Source organism: Poecilia mexicana, unplaced genomic scaffold (assembly GCF_051168715.1).
Source record: "Poecilia mexicana isolate PSO_F unplaced genomic scaffold, ASM5116871v1 scaffold_12, whole genome shotgun sequence".
NCBI classification, from domain to species: Eukaryota; Metazoa; Chordata; class Actinopteri; order Cyprinodontiformes; family Poeciliidae; genus Poecilia; species Poecilia mexicana.
Window position 1 is genome coordinate 10,218,862 of NW_028263381.1, and position 21,042 is coordinate 10,239,903.

General features: G+C 38.9%; 1 protein-coding gene across 1 annotated transcript; it reads right to left on the reverse strand.

Annotated features, from left to right (window-relative positions):
- Positions 1–112: 112 nt before the first annotated feature.
- On the reverse strand, positions 113–20,105 carry prlra (prolactin receptor a). The gene is made up of 9 exons (XM_014988576.2): positions 19,901–20,105; positions 11,793–11,883; positions 10,408–10,540; positions 4,827–4,996; positions 3,932–4,098; positions 3,579–3,720; positions 2,727–2,823; positions 2,493–2,562; positions 113–2,384 (listed from the first exon to the last, which is right to left on the reverse strand). Exons 2-9 carry the CDS (start codon positions 11,860–11,862, stop codon positions 1,311–1,313), a joined length of 1,923 nt encoding a protein of 640 aa, XP_014844062.2. The 5' UTR covers positions 11,863–11,883; positions 19,901–20,105; the 3' UTR covers positions 113–1,310.
- Positions 20,106–21,042: the final 937 nt, after the last annotated feature.

Genomic DNA, 21,042 nt, shown 5'->3' on the forward strand with positions numbered 1-21,042 from the left:
AGGCAACCACTCTTCTCTCTATAATTATATAACTTGACAGTAATTTAAAAAACTGTATGTAATACATCTTCATGTTAGTATAAAGGTAAAAAGAAAATAAACCACATACCACTACAGCATGAAGTAATTTTATTATAAACTCAACTTTTAAAACAAGCTTTCAAACATAACTTGATGGCTGTTTCTTATGTATTGCAAATATGTTCATCACAAGTGTAGCTTTCCCCACAAGGACAGTGTACAGTGTTATACAAAAGGATCCAAATTTATGACACAAGTTTCCCATCAAAAACTACGACTCGGTAAATGTACATAATCTGCTCTGAGTGACGAAAACCTCAGTAAATTCTTGCTTGTTTTCTTTTTTAGCTTCATGTTTAATGTTCAAACACACACACACGCACTCACACACACATATCAAAACACATATACAAACCAAAATAAAACATCTTAAAATAAGTCTCTTCATATCTTAATGTCCATTTAAAGAATGGAAGCCACATATTCCAAAAGACATTGCCTCTTTTAGCGTTTTTTTGGATGTTCCAATACAAACTTTTATACATTTCAGCCAAATATTTCACACTGTTATCTGTGTTGAGAGCTGGTGACAGTGAAGAGCACATAATGTGGTTTACATCATGTTTATATGCATATTTTAACATAATATTTAACAGCAGCAAAGAAAACAGAATAAAACATTCTTTGCATTAATTTGCGCAGACCCTTCCCTCAGGGGTAACTGGAGCTGTACAGCAAGGAGAAACTTAAATGCCTTGGGTCAAGTGTTCAGGAGTTCTTTATATATATATATATATATATATATATATATATATATATATATATATATATATATATATATATATATATATATATATATATATATATATATATATATATATATATATATAGTCTTATATTTGTAATATGTACAACATGTAGCCTTACAATATATTTTAGAGGTAAAATAACGGCTTGCAGTATAATCAACATAGAAACATAGAACATGTAGAATCAACATAGAAACATGTAGTACCTCAAATTAAGATAAATTTTATTCTTAATTAATCTGAATGACGATTATACGGTTTAATCATCTGAAAAATTGTGGCTCTTAAATATCAGTGTTTCACCTCGACAGGAAAAGGTAAAAAAAAAAAAATATTTCCATGAAAGCAAAATTGTCTTTGCAACCAATTCTGGAAAGATGCAATCTTTGTCGGTGTGGTTTTTCTCCTTGTTTTCAGTTCCTAAGCTTAAAGTGAACCGCTTACAATGTCTGGCAGCTGCCAAATTGATATCCAAAGCACCTAGTGAGTGGGCAGGCCAAACATGGTGGCGGTGTCGACGTAACCACTGGCTGCCATTTCGTCAAGAATTGGCAAGGCGGTGTTAATACCAGTCGCAGAGTTCTGCAACGTGGGAGTGATGGATGCTCTGCTTACTACATCTTCTTGATAAGGGCACATGCTCTTCTCTTCCTCAATAGCATCTCTCTGAAGAAGTAGTAACCCATTATCATTGTTCACCATTCTCACTCTGCTGTAGTCCTCTGTTTGGTGGCTTAAGGTACGGCTGTCTTCCTGGCTGGGGGAAACGGGGTGAAGAAGAACCCCATCCTCATCGCTGACCCTCTGGACTTCGACATATTCAGACGGCCTGACATTGAGCACATGAACATCCAACGGCGCTCCCATGTAGTCGACATGTGCCGTATTGAGGTCATTCTGGGCCTGGAAGTGCTCATGGGCTGCTGACTGGGGATGGAGTGGATGAGATTGCTTGTGGTCGAAGCTACACTCCCAGTAATTTGATCTAAAGCCTTTTGTGGTGCTGGGACCAGGCTGAGTGAAGTAAGACGGCATGGAGTTTGGGGTGAACAAGCTGTCAGAAAGACAGTGTTGTTTCCCCGTCTTAGCTGGGTTTGGTCGATTCACTGGGCTAAGACTGTACTGAGGCAGTGGAGAAAACAAAGACGGCCAGCTCTTCACCTTCTCCTTCTCATTGGAAATATCTGAGATCTGCAGATTTTCATGAGAACATGCCAGGAGTTCCTCCTCCAGGGCTTCCTCCTGACTTTTTGTGTCAGCCTCAGCCTGACTACCCTCCTGATCTGACTGCTGCCCATCTTCTTTGTCACCTCCGCCCTTATCGGTAAGCAGTGTGTGGCTGTCACAGCTGCCCCGGCCAGAGTCATTGTCACATGTGGAGTTTTCAGTTTTGAAGCTATCGTCTTGAAGATCTTTGCCTTCATCCATGATTAGTTCACGCTCCTCTGGGACATACACCTCTAGGTATTGCACAAGAAAGTCCTCATAGTTGGATGTGGTTGGGGGAAAATCAGACACCACCAGTGAGCTGAAGATGTCCTCAGATTTGCCACTCTGCACGTAAAGAAGTATCTTGTTACAAAGACGTCATGATTCAAATAGCTACTTTAACATGCATTATTTAGCATTCAGCACATCTTTAGTCAAAAAGCTCTGGTTTACCTTGAGAAGCTGTTTGTCAATTCCCTTGATCTTAGGTCCTGGCACTGGTGGCAGAAGGTAGCGCTTCACACTGCATGCACAAAAAGTTAGCAAGGTTATAACAATCAACATTCAACATTCTTTTCTATTTATTTATATTTACACACACACACGCACACACACACACACGCACACAGACATTGTCTGTGTTTAATGTCTAATACATACAATTTACTTAAAAATGTTTACTCTTACCTATGAAAGTTCATGTATGCCATCCAAATAAAGATGACGAGGATGAAGGCAGCAAAGACCACAATAAGGATCCACATTGACCTTTCCTGTGGTAAATCTGAATGAAACAGAAGAATAATGAGTCTTAGAACATGTAAATGTATTAATGTAGCATTTTCTTCTCTTCTCTCAAGTCACTTTTATGCCTCAAGGTTCATTGTTCCACTAGAACACGGTGAAGAAATGTGAATTAAGCACATAGTAATTCAGTTTTCCTTATAGGTAATCACTTGCTTGTGTCTGTGAGGACAGGGTAACTGAGCTTATGGGTTGCAAAATGGGAGCATGGCATTAAAAACAAATCCTCCCACAGCTCTCTGTATTACTAATTAACACATTTTTTACTGAATCCACACAAAACCCAGGTGGAAAGGTTAAATCCACTCTGACCACAGAATAGTGAAACATGCATTCCTCCAAGTTTAAGTTTTTGTTTCTTCATAAAAAAAAAATAGTCTACGTTCACGATGACAGATGCTGAGAAACCTGAAATAATGTCTCGATTGCTTCAGTCAAGCTTCTGGGACCTACATGAATATAATTGTCTTTCCACGTTCTGCAATCTTACGATCACAAACGTCAGTGTGTTTTACTTTATCTTACTGGGATGGGCCAACACAAAGTTTCATAACTGTGAAGTGGAAGTAACATGAGGATGCACAAGCTGTTGCAGGTGAACTTTTGACCAACAAAATGATTGGCTTTTTTTTTTTTTTTCTAAAATGCAAAAGCGGATTTTATCTTCTAAATACAGTTGTACAGTGTCAACTGTATTTAGACAGTCGTACGGTTATTTGTGTGCGAAGGACTTACATTCAGGAACTTTGACACGGGATGAGGGGCTCCATTCACTCCAAAAGCCATGATCAGGCTTACAGCGAACCTGAACCTCATAAGTCCCACCTGACCTCAGGCTGTAAATCTGAAGAGTCTTCCTCTGGCCTGCAGAGAGCTCCTGGAAATGAAACGCATGAGTCAGGTCAGTAAACTAAAGCCATCTTCAATATGTGGACTTCAGGTGTGGTATTGGGATTTGAGAATCAAACCATGGCTTTGTGACATATCAGCGAGTCCTCTGACATGGAACCAAATGCAAAGTTTCACATTTGGAAGACAAATTCTCAAACCACCAGGCCATTCCATCTCACCGGCAGCGGTTTACTCACCTCCCATTTATTCTTATTTTCCAACTTGAGTCGGACCTCGTAGATGAGAGTGATCCAACCGGAGCGGGTGTCAGCCATTTTGGGGGGTTTCCATGACACTTGAAGAAAAGGCCAGTCTTTGTCCTCTGTGACATTCACTACCACTTCTTCCGGAGGATTGGGCTTGACTGGGGGAAGAGAACGGAAAGAGAGCACGTGATTAACAGATCTGATGAGACCCAATAAGGAATGACAAGAGATCATAACGGTTTTTAGTAAATAATCACGCGCCCTTCACTCCAGATGTGGAAATATATGGACAGGTCCAGCTGAGGAACTCTAACATTCTAGCTCTGACCACTGATATATATTTTTGAGCTGGGTGTAAGAACAATTATTAAGACTTCAAATTATAAACCTGCTGCAAAAATAGACAAGGCTGAGGGCTGAGGTTAGTGAAAGACGCTGATACTAATTAGGCCTGATATTCAATCATTGCAACATTCTGATGAAAAGGATAAGTGGAGCACTTACAGATCCTCTAAAGCCAAGACAAAAATATACTCCAGCTTAGTCAGGCATAAGTCTCTTCCATTACCAACTTGAAAAAGGGAACAATTTTCAAACCTCTGGAAAGGTCAGACTTTTTATTAAAAAATTGTGATATTAGCAATGAAGAAGATGGAGAGAAGAAGCTGATTGCTTTTCATTTATATTATAGGATTATTTTCCAAAGCAGACTGGCAGCCGATAGCTTAAAAATGTCAGCGCAACAGCAAAAGTCCAGATATAACAACTACAATTTTTCACAGTACACTAAACAACGCTGTTCTGCTGTTCTGTCAAAAAATATGTTTTCTGCTAAAATTCTCTCAAGGAGTTGTGTCACGCTGAACCTTTGCCACTTTCCCCTCACCGATGTAGACGACATCTATGTCAACGGGATCGGAAAATGTCCTTCCCCTCGAGTTGGTCGCCACAACGGTGATGTTGTAGTTCACCCAGACGAACGTCACATTCTTGCTGAAGAAGCAAGAGTTCTTGCCGGCCGTTTTGTAGTCAGGACACTCGAACACCCTCTGAGAGCTGTTGAGGAGAAGGAAAACATCATGCAGTTGTGTGATTTCAGACACGGTGCAGGAAAATAGCAAGAACACGGTGTGTGTTTTACGCTACAATTTCTGTAAAAAAAAAAAAAAAAAGATGGATTTTGAGAGGATACATCAGCTCATCCACTCAGCCGAGACACATGTCTCGGCTGAGTGGATGATTCAAGGATGAATTGAGAAATTATTTTCTTCTCAATAGCGAACAGAATTACTGAAAGGAGGAAGAACCATTAACTACAACAACAGGAGAAACATGGACAACTAATGAATTCAAAGAATTACTAATTATTCCCAATTTTCTGGCACACTCAACAATCTTCTTGTTGTGTAGTGATGTTACCTTGTGTGTAGGGTATTTTGTTTATGAAAATAATACTTTTGATAATATAATGGACCCTCAGCAACCACTGCAGGCAAAACCTCATTAGATGTGTGGTGGGTAAATGAGTATAGCCTTGAGAATTGGTATGAAACAGATGGGAACATACTGTTGTTGCTGCAGCAGCAGCTGCCACTGACTGAGGGGGGGGAATCGTTGTGATGTTGTAACTTTCAGGATGCAATGCTCTCGCTTCGCTGCTGATCTAAATGAACCTCGTTTTAAAGTTTTGCGATGAAATTCCCAAGCTCTTCCTTGCGTGTGTTTTACATGAAACTACACTTGAATTATCTTCCGCATAATAAAGTATACACTTGTTAGACTCAATAATAAATTGGGAAATTAATTAATAGAATGTTTATTGTCGTTTGAAAATATACACCAGACCGTGCGTGTCACAATGAAATTTCATTATATTGATTTATGATGGACTATGGACCAAGTTTTCATAGCTTTTATTGCTTTGATGCCAATAAAATAGTTTATTGTAAGCAACATTTCCTTGTCAACACATTTGAGTCACAGACAAAAATAACCATCAAAGGTTTTGTTTACAACCACCTGTATCTCAAGGAAGGCTTTTTGGATTGGATCCAAAAATATATGACAGCCATTTTCAGTTTGAGCAATACTGAGGTGTGGAAGTAGACTAGGGCATGCATACAATTTCAAGATATAACAAAGATTTTAAAAGTTACAGACAGTTCCTAGATGTCAGAAAATGTCAGAGTGACCAAAGTTTTCTTAGGATGTAGAGCATCACAATACTGCCCCTCCACCACCTGCTGCTTTGCACTGCCAGGCAGCTGATTAAAAGAAGGCCACCACTTTTATTTGAGTACAAAGGACACAAGCAATTCAGCTGTGAATTTCCTGCTGTGCTAAACAGCTAAAAGTCGTAGCATGGACGAGGCAAATCAAGTGTACTTCAAACAGTTCACCCAGCTTACATAAATGGTTATTGAGTAGAGGATGGCCTGTTGCTGAGCTCTGTGGGTTTCCATTTATCAGTTGTGCCTTAGCATATGTCTGATAGTCTGAATCAATTTAGCACATGTTCACCAAGTTTTTCAGTCTGTTGGAGAAAAATGGTGTGTCACAGGGGGGTGCGTTATTTAAGTGAATGGTAATTATTGCTGTAACATGAGCAGTATGAATAATATGGCATGGAAAGAATCCTACATGAGCAAATAACTTGCTGGTCACCCTAGAACAGAAGCGGCAGACTTTGTGAGGAAGCTTAGAGGCCTTAATTTTTGGAGACAAGTCACGTGGTCAGATGAAGCTAAAATTGAAGCGTATCAGACTGTGAACTGCAGGAGTGAAAGGCTCATGTTGTCAAGATGTTTTGCTGCAGGAAGGACTGTCATAAGAAATATTACAACATAAACAAAAAACATCATGGGGTAAATATTAACGCAACATCCAAAGGCAGGAACTCAAATTTGTGGGCAGAGACGGCTGGTGAAGGAGACTCAATTACACCAGTTCAGTTCAGAAATTTGACTCGATTCGAAAGTTATCTTACATCCCTGATGTGGATAATGTGATAGTCAGTGAATCTTTGATTAATGTACACTCAAAGATGTTTTTGCATAAACCTTTCTGATGTAGTATAATTTGCAACAACAAAAGACACATTGATTGTTCTTGCTCTTCCTTAGGCCAACCACACACTTGCCGGTTTTCTCAGTAAGTGGAGGAATGATGCACTTCACAGTCTGATACGCTTCAATTTTAGTTTCATCATAAAAAAATGATGCCAGTAAATAAGGTGCATTCAGGTCTCAGGCCATGTCTCTAATACTGCTGGCTGGATTTAACGAGTATCAGAAGGAGAACAGACATTCCTAACAGAGCTGTCACCATAAGTGGTCAAATATAGCAGCACTTTCCCTGAATCATAATTTAGCCACAGATGCCATAAATTTCACCACAAAGAGATCCAGGGTCTCGCAGACCTGTTATTAGAGTTTCATTTCTCCTTTCTTAATTTCTGCAAAAATCATGCAGAAACTGAGTTCCACGGAAAAGTGGAACAAGAAAAGAGGAACAAGTCTCTGCACTTCTGTCAAAACAATTGCTTACTTGTTAATAGTCAAATAATATAATCCCTTTAAGATTTTTAGGGAATAAACCCTGACTCAGCAAAGAGGCTGTGTTAAAATGAACAAATAAATAAATGAGAGGTCTACAATGCTTTTTTTTTTTCATAAAACATTTGTGGCGTTATCTGCTGCACTACGGCTTGGCTGAAGGTAGCAGAATCGTGAAGCCACACTGTCACTTCAAAGAGATAGCCTTGAATTATTACAGCAAGGTTATCTCAAAAGGTTAGAAGCAGTTAATATCTTACCTGTAGTGGATAATTTGCTAGGTGTGTTCATTTAATACATATTCTAATTAGTTGGTCTAGCTGAAGCTGAAACTAATAGCTGCTCTGAGAGAGGTGAAGACTTTCACCATCTTGACACAACCAACTCTAAACAAAAAATAATTATAGAAGTTATTGAGAACATTATTTTCTGGATTATTTTTCTCAGGAGGAGAAATGTCACCAACGGGATTACTGTATCAAACATGCACTGAGAAAAAACAAGTACAGCTTTTCCAGTCAGAGTAACTGGACAAAAGATTATTAACAGGGTGGGAAAAACCAATGTAGTGCCATTGAACTAATCCCCCAGAACATTTTCACTATTAGACAGGAAAATGCTTTCTGTGTTTTGTTCTCAGTGTGCATTTCACACAAGACACTGGTGGCACTTTGCTTCTTACCTCTATTTACTGTGTAATCAACTATTATTACCTTTGTAAATAACCTTCTAATGAAGTCACAAACACTGCTAAGAGGTTCAGAGTGCCTTCAGAAAAATATGTTTTTAAGACTGGAGTTGTTTTAATGGCAGAAGGTTGCTTTGGTATTGGTCCCTCCTGGTTTAGCTATTAGCCTTAGCCTCAGGACCCAACCTAATGTGAACTTATAATAAATAAGGGGAGCTACCAACTGCAGATCACTTTAGAAATTCTGAACTACACGTTTAAGGTAGTAATATTTAGCTAAATCAACTTCACTGTAGCTTCATATTTACAGACCCAATGAAAACCAACATTTCCATCCATTCAAACTATCAGTACTTTTTCTCTGAATTAGAGTTTACTTCTGCTATCAAACATTCACTTGCTGCGATTTTCAGTCCCCATTTGTCTTATCGGCATGTGTCTCAGCTGAGTGGATTAGGCTATAAACAAAAACTAATCCGCTGCATCCTCTCCTTTTCCACATCTGTGTTGGCTCCTTATCAACCCTACTCACGTTTTAAACTCCACCTTCACAGGAACAGGCAGTGCCACATAACCCTTTACAATCTTTATCCTCTTACACCAGTCTGCTGCCCTCAGTGATTCACATTATGAGGTTTCCACTCTGTGGTTCACACAGAGGGTAGCAGGTGAAATACATCCTCATTCACGTCTAATTGTGCTTGAAAATAGGTACAACATGGATTCTGTATATGTTCGTAGCTGATAGAGACATACACCAAAAGACTTTTAGGGATTTTTATCTTTAAAAAAATAAATAAATAAATAACATGTCTTCAAGCTATGCGATATTTTGTGTTAGTCTATCAAATCAAATCATTGTAGGATACATTAAAGTGTTTAGCTGAAATGTGAAAGAATGCCAAAGAAGTCGCAGGGGTATGATTAACACCGTAAAGCTCTGTATTATCCTGGGTGAACACAAACAATGATTCACAGGTCTTATAGCAAACACTGCTAGAAACAGATACCCCTTAAAGTAAAACTTAAAGAAGCCAAAAGCTGAACTAATTTCTGTTATTTTGTCCATCTGAAAATAAAAAAAAAAAAAAAAAAAAAAACGTGATTTAGATTAGAACAGAGTTGTATCGCTAGATCTCGCTCAGAAACATGCACACACATGTACCATTTCTTCTTAATATCCAACATGTCAGAAAGGAATGAAAATGATGAGCATTCCTAAGCCTTTCTCCATCTGCTCCAAGCATGTATGTACTGTTATTAAATAGGAACTTGCACAATAGTGTCTTTGAGTGAATAGTATCTTCCACTGAGTGGAAGATCTCAGTCTTGACATGATTACACAGGTCTCTTCTAAAAAAAGCTTCACTCTTTCTTTTCTGCACCTTTTTGCTCTGCTTTCCTCAGCTGAACAACAGCAGATAAAAAGAAAATGCCATCTGTGGTACATGTTTCATTGTGTAATTTACATTTAATATTGAAACATGATGAGCAAAATTCCTTTAGACAGCAAAGAATCCTATCAGTTTTACCCACATCTGTAAAGTGATACAATAAAAACACAGCAGAAGAAGAAAAAAGACAGGCGTTCAAGATAAAGGGTGCATTACACTTAAAGGATGTTCTGTTTTTGATTCTGCTCTACCGACCAAACCAGTCGGTAGAGCAGAAGTGGAATTCAGTCCCTGTTCACACCTGGACTTGTCCAACCCATTTAAATTGAGAAGAGTAGTCAGGGCTGTATTAAAGCTAGTATACAATGTCCTATTCTAACAAGCTGTGGAAAAAATAATCTCAATCATACCAATAGTTTTGGTAGTTTGAAAATGCTTCACTTGGTGAACAGAGGCTCTATTAATCTAAAACTGTGTTTTGAAAAATCTCTGTCGAGTGAAGGATAATCTTTTTCGGTTTGATCACAGCATCTTGAAATTTGAACTAAGGGAAATCAGAAGAGGATCAAAAACATGCAACAACCCGTTAGATTAATACCAACAGGAAGGTTTGGATAGACAGCAAACCTCTCATTAGCAGTGACTTTAGGCATTAGCAGTGTCAAGCCTTTAGCACATGCCACCATAAACAGCACATAGAAATATTAACAATTCATTAGGCAAGGACACCTGCTGACGGGAACAGGATCGAGACAGACTTCACTTTGATGAGATATCTGGAGGTTTTTTCATATCACTAGATCTAGTTACCCCTCCCAGGAAGCAACTTACCCTTCTTTGCGGTAGTACAAGGCGTAGGTGGTTGGAAGCCCGCCGTCAGAGCCTGGCTTCCACCAGCAGGTGAAGGTCTCTTTTTCTGGAGAGCGACAACTGATATTTGTTGGCTTCCCTGGTGGGCTGTATCCTAAAGACAAATAAATAAAACAAATTCATTTGTAAAAAAAAAATAAAATAAAATAATGGTCATTAATGTAATTTATGAGCAGTTATTTACAAGTTAATTATTTAGTGTTGGATCCTGTTTCTTGTTTCAACAGCCAGTCAACCTTGAGGCACATCTCGGATGTCTTCGCTCATTAGCATAAACTGCTGGAACACTGTTTAAGTCTAGCTGAATACAAACACCTGTCTTTTTCCCTTTGTGATCATTTAAAACACACAAAAAAGGGAATTAATGTTACAGATAGATGGGGGAAAAAAAGTTCCTGGATCTTATTTTAGCCATCAATAGCCTCCTTTCTGTTCTTTTCCGTATTTAAAAGCCGAGAAAAGATTTTCCTGAAAAGTTTCCTTGGGCAAAATGTATACTCATCTGTTTAGTCGTGTTTCCCTCTTAAACTGCTGATGCCAATAGCTCTGATCAGGAAGGATGGATTAACTGAAATTTCATTTTTAACTAGACTTTTCCAGACTGTAGGAACCATGTCTTTAATATTGAAAGTACTCTTTGATCAATACTTAGGCGTCATCTGTACATTTGCTGCTTTGTCCTTTCCAACAAGCTGCTAAAAGGTGTTTCCATGGAAAGAATGAGGGATGATTCGATCCAATCAATCATTGCCCGTTGACACACACTCGCTCATTATTTTGAGAAACAACGTAATTGAATTTCAATTCGTTTATGAGACCAGATTGCATTGGATTGATTTGATTATAAATTTCTTGATGGGATCTGTTTGTCCTGTAAAATGACTTACAATAATTTGCTGTGAATGGGTGTAAAATAAATAAACCGAACTAAGTAAAAACACATACATAAGGCAAGAACAGGAGCGATCTTTTTTTCCCAAATGAAAACTCATTCAACAAAATGAACATGCTGAAAACATGCAGGTATTATTTTTGGACGCAGAAGTTCCAATCAGATTTAACTAATGAGCTGGTTCATTAGGGTCATTAATCCCTCCCACACAATGAAGTGCAGGAGCAACTGAACACGAACACATTACCTGCTGGAAAATAGATTTCATTAACAGGCTTCGGAGAAAAAAACAAAAAGCCAGTATCATTTCATTTTACTGTTGTGAATACGGATTCTGAATCTATGAAAAGACGATTCTGAATTGGTTCGTATTCTGCTTATCCATAACTTAAAAAGCCTTGGAGGTGTTTAGAAGCTGGGGTTAATCTAAGGGCAAATCCAATGGCGAACTTACCCTCTCCTGCTGCATTCTGGATAAATAATATCAACAGCCACAGCAGAACAACTTCCCCAACCTTCTTCATCGTGGCACCACAAAGCCTTTGCTGTGGGATTGAGCAAAAAAAAAAAACACAAACAAAGACAGGTGAGCGTGGCAGACTGGCTGATACGGGCACTTGACCCATCACCTGACCCATAACATTCACGATGGGACAGGAAGAAAATCGCTGTTTGTCTGCTGCTGGCGCAGTCTGTCTGACATGAAAACCCAGCATGCTGTAATAATATAAATAAAGGAACATAAATAATAAAAGGAACATATAAATAAATAAAGGAACAACAAAAAAACTACAAGATAAGATATGGCAGAAGTGAGCAGAAGGAGAAAAAAAACATCAAATACTCGGTGCTTTACTACAGAGAGAAATGTCAAACATTTACTCAGAAAGCATTTGTGCAGTGAGAAGCTGTTAACATTCAACCCAACACAGAGGGCAAGGAGGAGAAAAACTGAATAAAGGAAAGCAAGTGAGGAAAAAAAATCTTGTTTTTTACATCTTGTTGACTCTCTAACTAAAGATTTAAAAACAGACACCCACACACATTCTCTCAGTTTCTGACTACCTCGACCAGCTGGTACAGGCAGCGTAACTGATTGCATAACCTGGGCTAGGGCTCCATAACAGCAGAAGGCTGGATTGCCATTACCCGCAACTGTCTAGACTTCCCACATCTGCCTAGCTACGGGCAGATGTCTTCGATTCTACTCTGTGTCCCTAAATTCAAATGACTGATAAAAGGAGGAATACAAGAGGAGAGAAACAGGAAAATAGCTGGAAAGAAATACTCTCAAATGTTGTTGCCTAAAACTAGCATTAAATGCTGGGCACCTTCAGCGCAGCACCTTCTTGGAGACAACAGACGGGCGTTCTGTTGTTCATTGCAAACATTTGCAAATGAACTTCCCCTCAAGTGCTATGGATGTCTATGCAAACAAAATGTAAAACAAAACTGCCCTCTTTAGGGATTTTTTTTCCCCCCACGTCGGTCATCTTCCTATTTTCTTGCACCTAGCAGGACAGTGCAACATACATGCAAATTATGGTTTTTATTTCAAAGACCATCCTGTTGCTGTAGTTTTGATTAAAGAGAGTGACAATTCTTAACTTAAAAAGCAACAACAACAAAAAAGCATGAATTTGTATGCAATTTATTGTGATTTTGATTTGGCTCTGAAACTGAGTGCACTCAATGCCCGTTTCCACTGTTCAACCAACATGACAGAATACGGAAGAAAAACTTCCTTTCCGTACATGCTGTTCAGCACGCACACTCCAAAGCACAACTAATGAGCATGCTGAAAACATGGAGGTAGGACATTTAAATATAGGAGTGCCTGTGGTTTCCCAAATCATGCCACTGCAGTGCTTTATAACAATCTACTCCAGCCCTGGATTCACACAGATACCCTCAGGTGGGTCTTTTCTCCCCATTTTCTTGTTTTTTTTTTGTTTTTTTTGTGTGTTAACTGAGTAACATTTGTTTTTTATTTGACTCATACAAACATATAGCACTAGGTTAGCATTACTGCTGATCAGATTCTCACATTTAATGTTGAAATATTCCAGAACAATCCATGTATAAATACATTCAACTGCTTTTTACATTTTTACTATTACAATCGCCACCTTTCGTTTAATGCTAGGAGATTTTATATGAGTTTACTATCAGCAAAAAAGCTGAACATGACCGTAAAGTGGGAGGAAAATTATAAATATTATCAGATATTTTATGAAAACACATATCGTCATGCAGGTTAATATTCTGTACAGCAGGTACAAGTGAAAGTCTTTTGGGTTGTGCCTCTAAATTTTGGGTTGTGACTGTCATTTTTGCTCTTTTTTTTTTTTTTTTTTTTTTACAAAATACTTTAAACTCAGTCAGACTGGGCGACTGTCAATTATCAAGTTTTGTCACAGATTATTGATTAGACTTAGAAATGAACTTTGACTGGGCCATTCTGTTTTGATCTAAGCCACTCTGTTGTAGCTCTGGGTAAATGTTTAGACTTAAGCTTTGGAGTGATAGTTGTTCTTTCATCAAAGTCTCCCCTGAGCTGTAGATCACTTCTGCTTCTCCACAATTACCAGTCACTTTACTGCTCTCTTTGTCCAGCCTGTCAGTTTATGTGAACACCCAAGGTAGGTCTCTTTTGTCAAGCTCAGTTTGAAAGACGGGTGGAACGACGCTTCCTGATGTGTTCGTCGCTATAATGTGGTTTTACCTAACCCTGCTTTAAAATTCTCCTCCACTGTATCTCTGACCTGTCTGGTCTATAGGTAGATTTGGTGGATTTGAAGCTGCAACAAACTCTTTTGGTAAGATGAATTGACTGAGTCATCATACCACTGATAGGACTGATTAGTCAGCCCTATCAGTGTGAATAGCGCTGGGTAAATATGCATGAAACCCTTTTAAAAGGTTAATTTATGATAATAATAAACTGCAAAAAGTGTGGCTCATTTCCTTTCCACTTCCCTAGCATGATCCGCTTTGTGCTGGTCTAACATTAAACCTAAATGCCATGTATGACTGTAATGTGGTCCTACTATAACAAAACGTGGAAAACTCTCAGACGTGGGGCTACTTTTGCAAGACTGTGTAAAAAAGTCTCTACTCGCATTTGTTTTCCCTTTTTTACTTTATTGCTACTTATTATCTGTGTCTCTCACAAACTGTTCTTAGGAGATAGATTTTCTAGGAAAGTGCTTGTATTTCCGACATAGAAGTTTTATAGTGCAGTAATAGAAAAAAAACAAAATAGTTTTGTCTACCGCTGGAATGTAAACACATTGCGGAGCGAAATAGTCTGAAACGGGCGATCTTCAACATGCTGCGACTTACTCCGCGACTGATCTAAATGCCAAGGATCTGCCTGCAAACCGCAGGACTATGTGTGCCTACAGGTAAATTCTACATTAATAATGTGCTGCAATAATACTCAGGGATGTGGCTGCCTGGGCATGTGTTGTCACACAGCCTCTGCCAAACTACTAGCTTAAGTCTAGCTTGTGCAATGGCCGCAGTGTTTCTCAACATATATCTGAAACTATTACATTTACACATTCATTCTGGAGACACCTTGTCTGGCTTTCAGAGCCGTAGAACATGAACCACATCCAGCTCATGTATAGGTGGCGTTCATTTCAGGAACGCCACCATGATCTGATAATTGGCATTAAGATCAAGGCATCGGATTAGCCTCCTGCTACATATAGCCCTCTTACATAACCAGTAGCCGAGACCGTGGGACATAAGCTGCTGCCCATTGCAGCAAAGCTTTTTCCCTAAATCTAGAGATGATGCACAGTTTATATGATATGGTTGTGCAATTTTCATGCTTTGCTTCTTCAATCACAGTAATTTAGGCGTAAGCTTCCTGTCAGAAATGCTTTAGCTCACCCTTATCAGAGGGTTTTAAAACACGCACAGCCGCTTTCTGATCATATCATAAAATCTCAATCAGTATTAAGTTCAGATCCTGAGTAGGACACCCCAAAACCTTAATTAGTATATCTTTAGCTACACAGTGGTAGACTTTCTGATATGCTCTGGATTATTACCTGGCTGCTAAATCTAAGTGCTTTTGTGCAAACTGATGGCAGATTTTCTGTCAGAAAGCTCTGAAGGGTTTCTGCTAAGTAGAATTTTTTTAGTTCCATCAATAAAGTCAGTAATCCAGGACCTACAGCAGTAAAGCAGCCCTAGACCATTACGCTATTACCACCATGTCTTGCCAGTATATTGATATTTTTTTCTGCAATGCAGTGTGAATTTTATCTCATCTCTAGCTGAACACACACCTTCCAAACAGTTTCATATTTGTCTCGACAGTCCACAGATTGTTTCCCAAAAAGTCATAGAGGTCATAATGGTCTGTTTTGGAAAATGTAGTAGGGGTTTGTGACCATTTAACTATTGCATTGATGTCATTCTTCTTGCTGTCGATTCATGAACAGAGTGCTTAAACAAGTGCTTACGATGCTAATTTGGGTTCTTTTGTGACCACCTGAATGAGTCACCATGCATGCCTCTCTTCAAACGTTTCACCAACGTTTCATCTTTTCTCCACGAGTAAATACCGGCTCTCACTGTGCATTACCAAAGTTAGACAAAGCTTTCCAATGCTTCCCAGACAGACTGATGTCAATGGCTTTGTTTTTCATCTCTTCTTGAATTTTCTCACATCGGATCACTTTTTGTTTCTTTTGTTTCCGAGCTGTCTGTCTAACTGGTTTCTTGATCCTATAGATACGGCAGTGACCGGGCAGAGGGTGGTTAGTAAAATTCAACAACAAAAAAAGTGGATTACCAGCATTAATTTATGACTTAACAAAGAGTCTATCTTTTCCACACAGAACCAGATTACTTTGCATAGCTTCACCCCTAAATAAATAAAATTAGTTGTTAACTGCCGTTTTGTTTTTAAACATATTTGTTTGGCATTAAAATCTGTTTCATAACCAGCGACACTTCAGTGTGACAAAAAAGCAAAAACATAAGGAATCCCTAAGGAGGCAAATCATTTTTCACCTTGTCTTTCATCCAGTTCTTGTTAGGCTCAGCCCTTCCTGGTTTTGTTTGAATTATTCCCGATTTCTGCCTTCGAGTTTTCAACTTGGAGCGCCTTTGGATTTTGCTTCATTAAAAATGTTTTTCCGCCTCTCTTAGCTTCTGCTTGTTAGCATTAAATTGCATCCCGAAACACATCATCTCTGCTGAGAGCAACCGTACACATGAGAAAGTGATAACCAAGCAACAGAATGCGCAACCCACATGTGCTTGATGCAACATGCACCTGCGTGTGTGTCTGCACGGCATGTGGATGGACTGAAGTTGCAAGCTATAAACTGAACTATGTGTGAAATGTTCTTTACACTACCAGTAAGTTGTTGAAGATGCATTTCTTCTTTCTGCCTAATAAATTAGAACTTTTGTGGGGGGGGGTTTCCCATGATGTGCAGAAAACACTCGGATAAACAATAACAATTATGTTACCTGTTCTCTTATAAAGAACACGGCAAACAAAAGACGCGGCCCAGAAGACTAACACCTACATTCAGATTTCGGGTGAATCATTCATGAGCCGAGTCCTCCTCTTTCCTCTCAATTTCAGGAGGTGAGAAGAGGATGTATCAAATGGTGTGCCGAGGGCAACTGTGAGCAGAGAGAGGTGTCACCTGGTGGCAGACATACGTTTAAATAGCACACCTTTGTGTGGATCATGTTGTACAAAAAGTTTTTCTCTTATGAACAGTCAAAGCATTCTCAGGAGGCCTGACCGACACAGCTGAGTTTACGGCATTCCTCTTTCCACGAACCTGTTTCTAGTTTCCAAAAGGTTACGAGAACAACCAGAGGAGTGTGCAATATATCCTGAATGATTTACGGCTCATTTATGTATCTCAGTTTTACATTAACTTGAGCTTAGTTGGATCAATATAAAAAAAGAAGAAAAGGTAAAGAGACCATTTGAGTTCTTGGTAATACTTTCTTTAAAACCTGGGGAAAAAAACAGCCTCTCAGTTTCCTGGTACTGAACGGAGTATTTAAACACAGAAAGAGCAAAGATGATGTGGTCCAGCAGGTTTGGCACGACTGAAACGTGGTTCGTTATGGCAACAGCTCCTCGCCTTTTTAACCCTTTACCTGTGAACGTACGCTACAATCCATTTCGTGATTCTGATTGCGAAGTGCATGCAGGTAGCTTGGCATGGGGAATAACAGGTACCAGAAATTGCTGAAACTTCCCTCGTATCATAAGCTTGACCTGAAACCCTGCTCAGACTGGAACAAACTTAGCACTTCCCAGTATTGTAAAAAACCAGTTTGAACAGCAGCACAAATAGATTTCTAGGAAGAATTTTTTTTTCACCGTCATACGGGCAGTCAGGGTTGGGAAGCCACAGAATGCAGAATCAAAAGGTACAAATGGATTCTGGTTACAAGGAAACTGGACTAACTAATCCTTGGGCTATGATATAATCTGAATTGCCTAAAACTTAGGGTTAAGTCTGTATACGAATTGTTGATTTTTGTTCTGTGTTAACCTCAGACTGTAGGGTGTGCAGTGAGCTTTACTTGAAATATTTCGGACAGATCTCACATTTATGTTTAAGTTAAAATATGAATTTCATCGATGTGCCTAAAAACTGAAGATGCAACGATTCCGTTAAAGGAGAACAAATGAGCTGCCGACTAAAATAGGACATGAAGAAATTTAAATACTTGTACCAAATCTTAATCACACTTGTACTGAAATCAATAAACTGTGCATCAAAGCACATGCTGGTGGTTGATGTATTTGTACATAAAAAAAATAGTGATATATTTTAAGTCTGATGCATTTAATGAAAGGGTGAAAATGAGGACAGAGACTCTCTCTGGTCTCTGGCCGATCAAGCGATGCAGGTTACATGAAAATAATTAATGACTGAAGTTAACTGTTAAATTATATATTCAGGTATACACATTTTCAATATTCTGCTTGATAAAAGGCATATATACTTTAGGAATGACAACTCTGGTATGAACAAACATAATTATATATGCACAAAACCTTTACTACAAGTACAGCATATGGGCAAAAATTTTAAAATATGCACAAAGGGGTCAACAAACTTGTTCAATGTAAATTTTTAAAACATATAGCATTGCCCCTTGTCAGATTGTCCTGCCTGAGAATGTGTGGCTGTGAAATGTCACTTGCTACCTTTTCTTGCCCAACCTAACTTACATCTGACAGTTTCAACATGGAAAAACAGCTTCAAGGACAACACACACACGCACACGCACATGCACACGCACACGCATGCACACACCCTTCCCTCACTGCAGCCCTAATGATCCCACTTATCTTGAGTCAGCTCAAAGTCAAGACATAGGTTTGCGAGATAAGAGCGGCAGCTAAATTTATGGGCCACTTCTCCTACTTTGGCAACTGTTTGAGAAAGAAACAATATTAGTTCAGCTGTTTTCTAAAGAGGACACATAAGTCTGACATTTATGCTCATTTATCTGACACAGGGTTTAGGCACAGAAATATAAATCTGCGTAAATGTTAAATTTCTGAATGTGGATCCGAGGCAGGCGGATCTACTGGGACTTTTTAATGTGGCTCGAGGCTTGTGCCCTACCGATTGTTGGGGGTTACAGACATCTCAACCCCAAGTCCAGATGTTGTTGGGCATCCAGAGGGAGGGACAAAAATGTACATTTATTCATTAGTTGAAGCGAAAAAATTCCATTAGGTCACCATTTGACACTTCCGTGAAGAAAACAACAACTTTAGTGATGCAACCGTGGTGCCAGTCAACATGTGCCAATAAAAATATTGACGCCATACTGACTACTCCATTCTTTACATTGAGAACAGAAGCTTGAAGGTGAATTTACAGCCAAGAATGCAATACCTGTCATTTGATAAGGGCTGGGTCTTTACTGACCTTTCACTGATAATAGTTAGACTGCTGTGCACTTGCTTTGGCATGAAATTAGCCTGTTGTATTCGATGTTATTAACACTTAATGACTAAGTTTTTACTGGTTGTGTCTTTTAAGTAAATAAAGGGTTAAATAAAACTATGCTGACTTTTCAACATGTACTCCTTTACAAGTTTTAAAGCGCCTGATCAGAGGCAGTGCAGCGTAAACGTCCTGGCCATGACAGCAGCAATGAGCTGAAGTTAATTAAAGCCTCCGTGTCTGACTTGAAGCGGAGAGAGTCAGTAAGCTGCAGGCAACTAACAGTGTAATCCCGTATTGAGATGATCAACCTGGACCTATAAAGGTTGAGAACTTCTGCCACCTCTTCCTGACCTGGCTTAAGTCCGTTAAAAACAGAAAGAGTAACCCAGGTAAAAAATAAAAAATAAAAAACTACTGATACTCTGCATCCTCGTCCTAATTTCTGCACGATAAACAAAGTGAAAATCACATTCTTTTTTTTTCTTTTTCTTTTTTTCAATTCAGACTCTAAGACAAAAGACATTTTTAATATTCTCTCCTAACCATTTCATAACAATCACACACAAAAAAAAAAATAGAAGTGAGGGGAGTTTACCGGCAGGCGACAGGTGTATCAGCGTCTCTCTCTCACTTTCGCCTTCGCTGAAGTGACTCCTGTGAAAACCGAGCAACTTTTACCTGCTTTCCTTGGAAAGCTGGCGAGGTGCGCACACGCTCCACCGAACCGTGGGAACCGCTCCGCACGCTCGTCCCGTCTGTAACGGAAGCGCGACTGGCACTCTCCCCGCGCCCTGACGGACCAGAGGAGGGCGGGGATGGCACCGAGGAGCCCAGCCTCCAAACCCCGCCCACCGCTCAGGTTGCCACAGATAAATAGAAGACTGGCTCAACGAGTTTTTTTTGTCAGTTTAAAAACGATACCTGGGGATTACATAGATCTGGTTTTTGACGTGTCGCTGAGACTATTTTCTGTTATTTCATGTTTCAAATAAGAATAGTAGGGGTCAGTTAGAATTAACAAAAGTATTTCTTTGCTTAATGGAATAATAATTACTGGGTTTTCTTTTTTCATCTTAAAGTCAAAACGTTAAATAAACTAAGATGACTCTACCTTTAAACAATTTGAATAGGTAAAAATGGTCATGCAAGGGTTGTGTAACGTTCAGATAGGGAGGAACACCTGTGCATGTTTTTAAAGATAAAATCAAACACATTGTATAGTTGAGTGGCATCTTTGGAAAACAAAAATAATCTAAGTAATTCAGCCAAGCTGTCAGAAAGAGAACTGTGGGCTTCGATACGTCTGATCTGTTCCTTGGAGCCACTCCAGATGACCGAACTTGCCACTTTCACTAACATTCAGGTCTAAATACGAAAATATGCAACAATCAATTTGTTCAGGATATGTTTTAGCATGTTTTGGTGCAGAATTTCTGTATCAACCCCAGAACAAAACCAAAAGGCAATGTGACGATTGTTGTATCAGCATGACCTTTACATATTCAGATTTATATATAAGTAATATTAATATTAATATAAATTTATATTATAAATACATGATCTCTTCTTCAACCTGCTGAGCAGCCATGTTAGTTTAGTCACGTCTCATCATCATATCGTTTGTCTGATTGTAGATATGTAAAAATGCACATTGTTTTTTTTTTCTCTTTTGCGTTATCTATTTTTTCATTGTTGCTATGGTAAAATCTTACCGATGTTTGGTCTTGGAACCTCTCT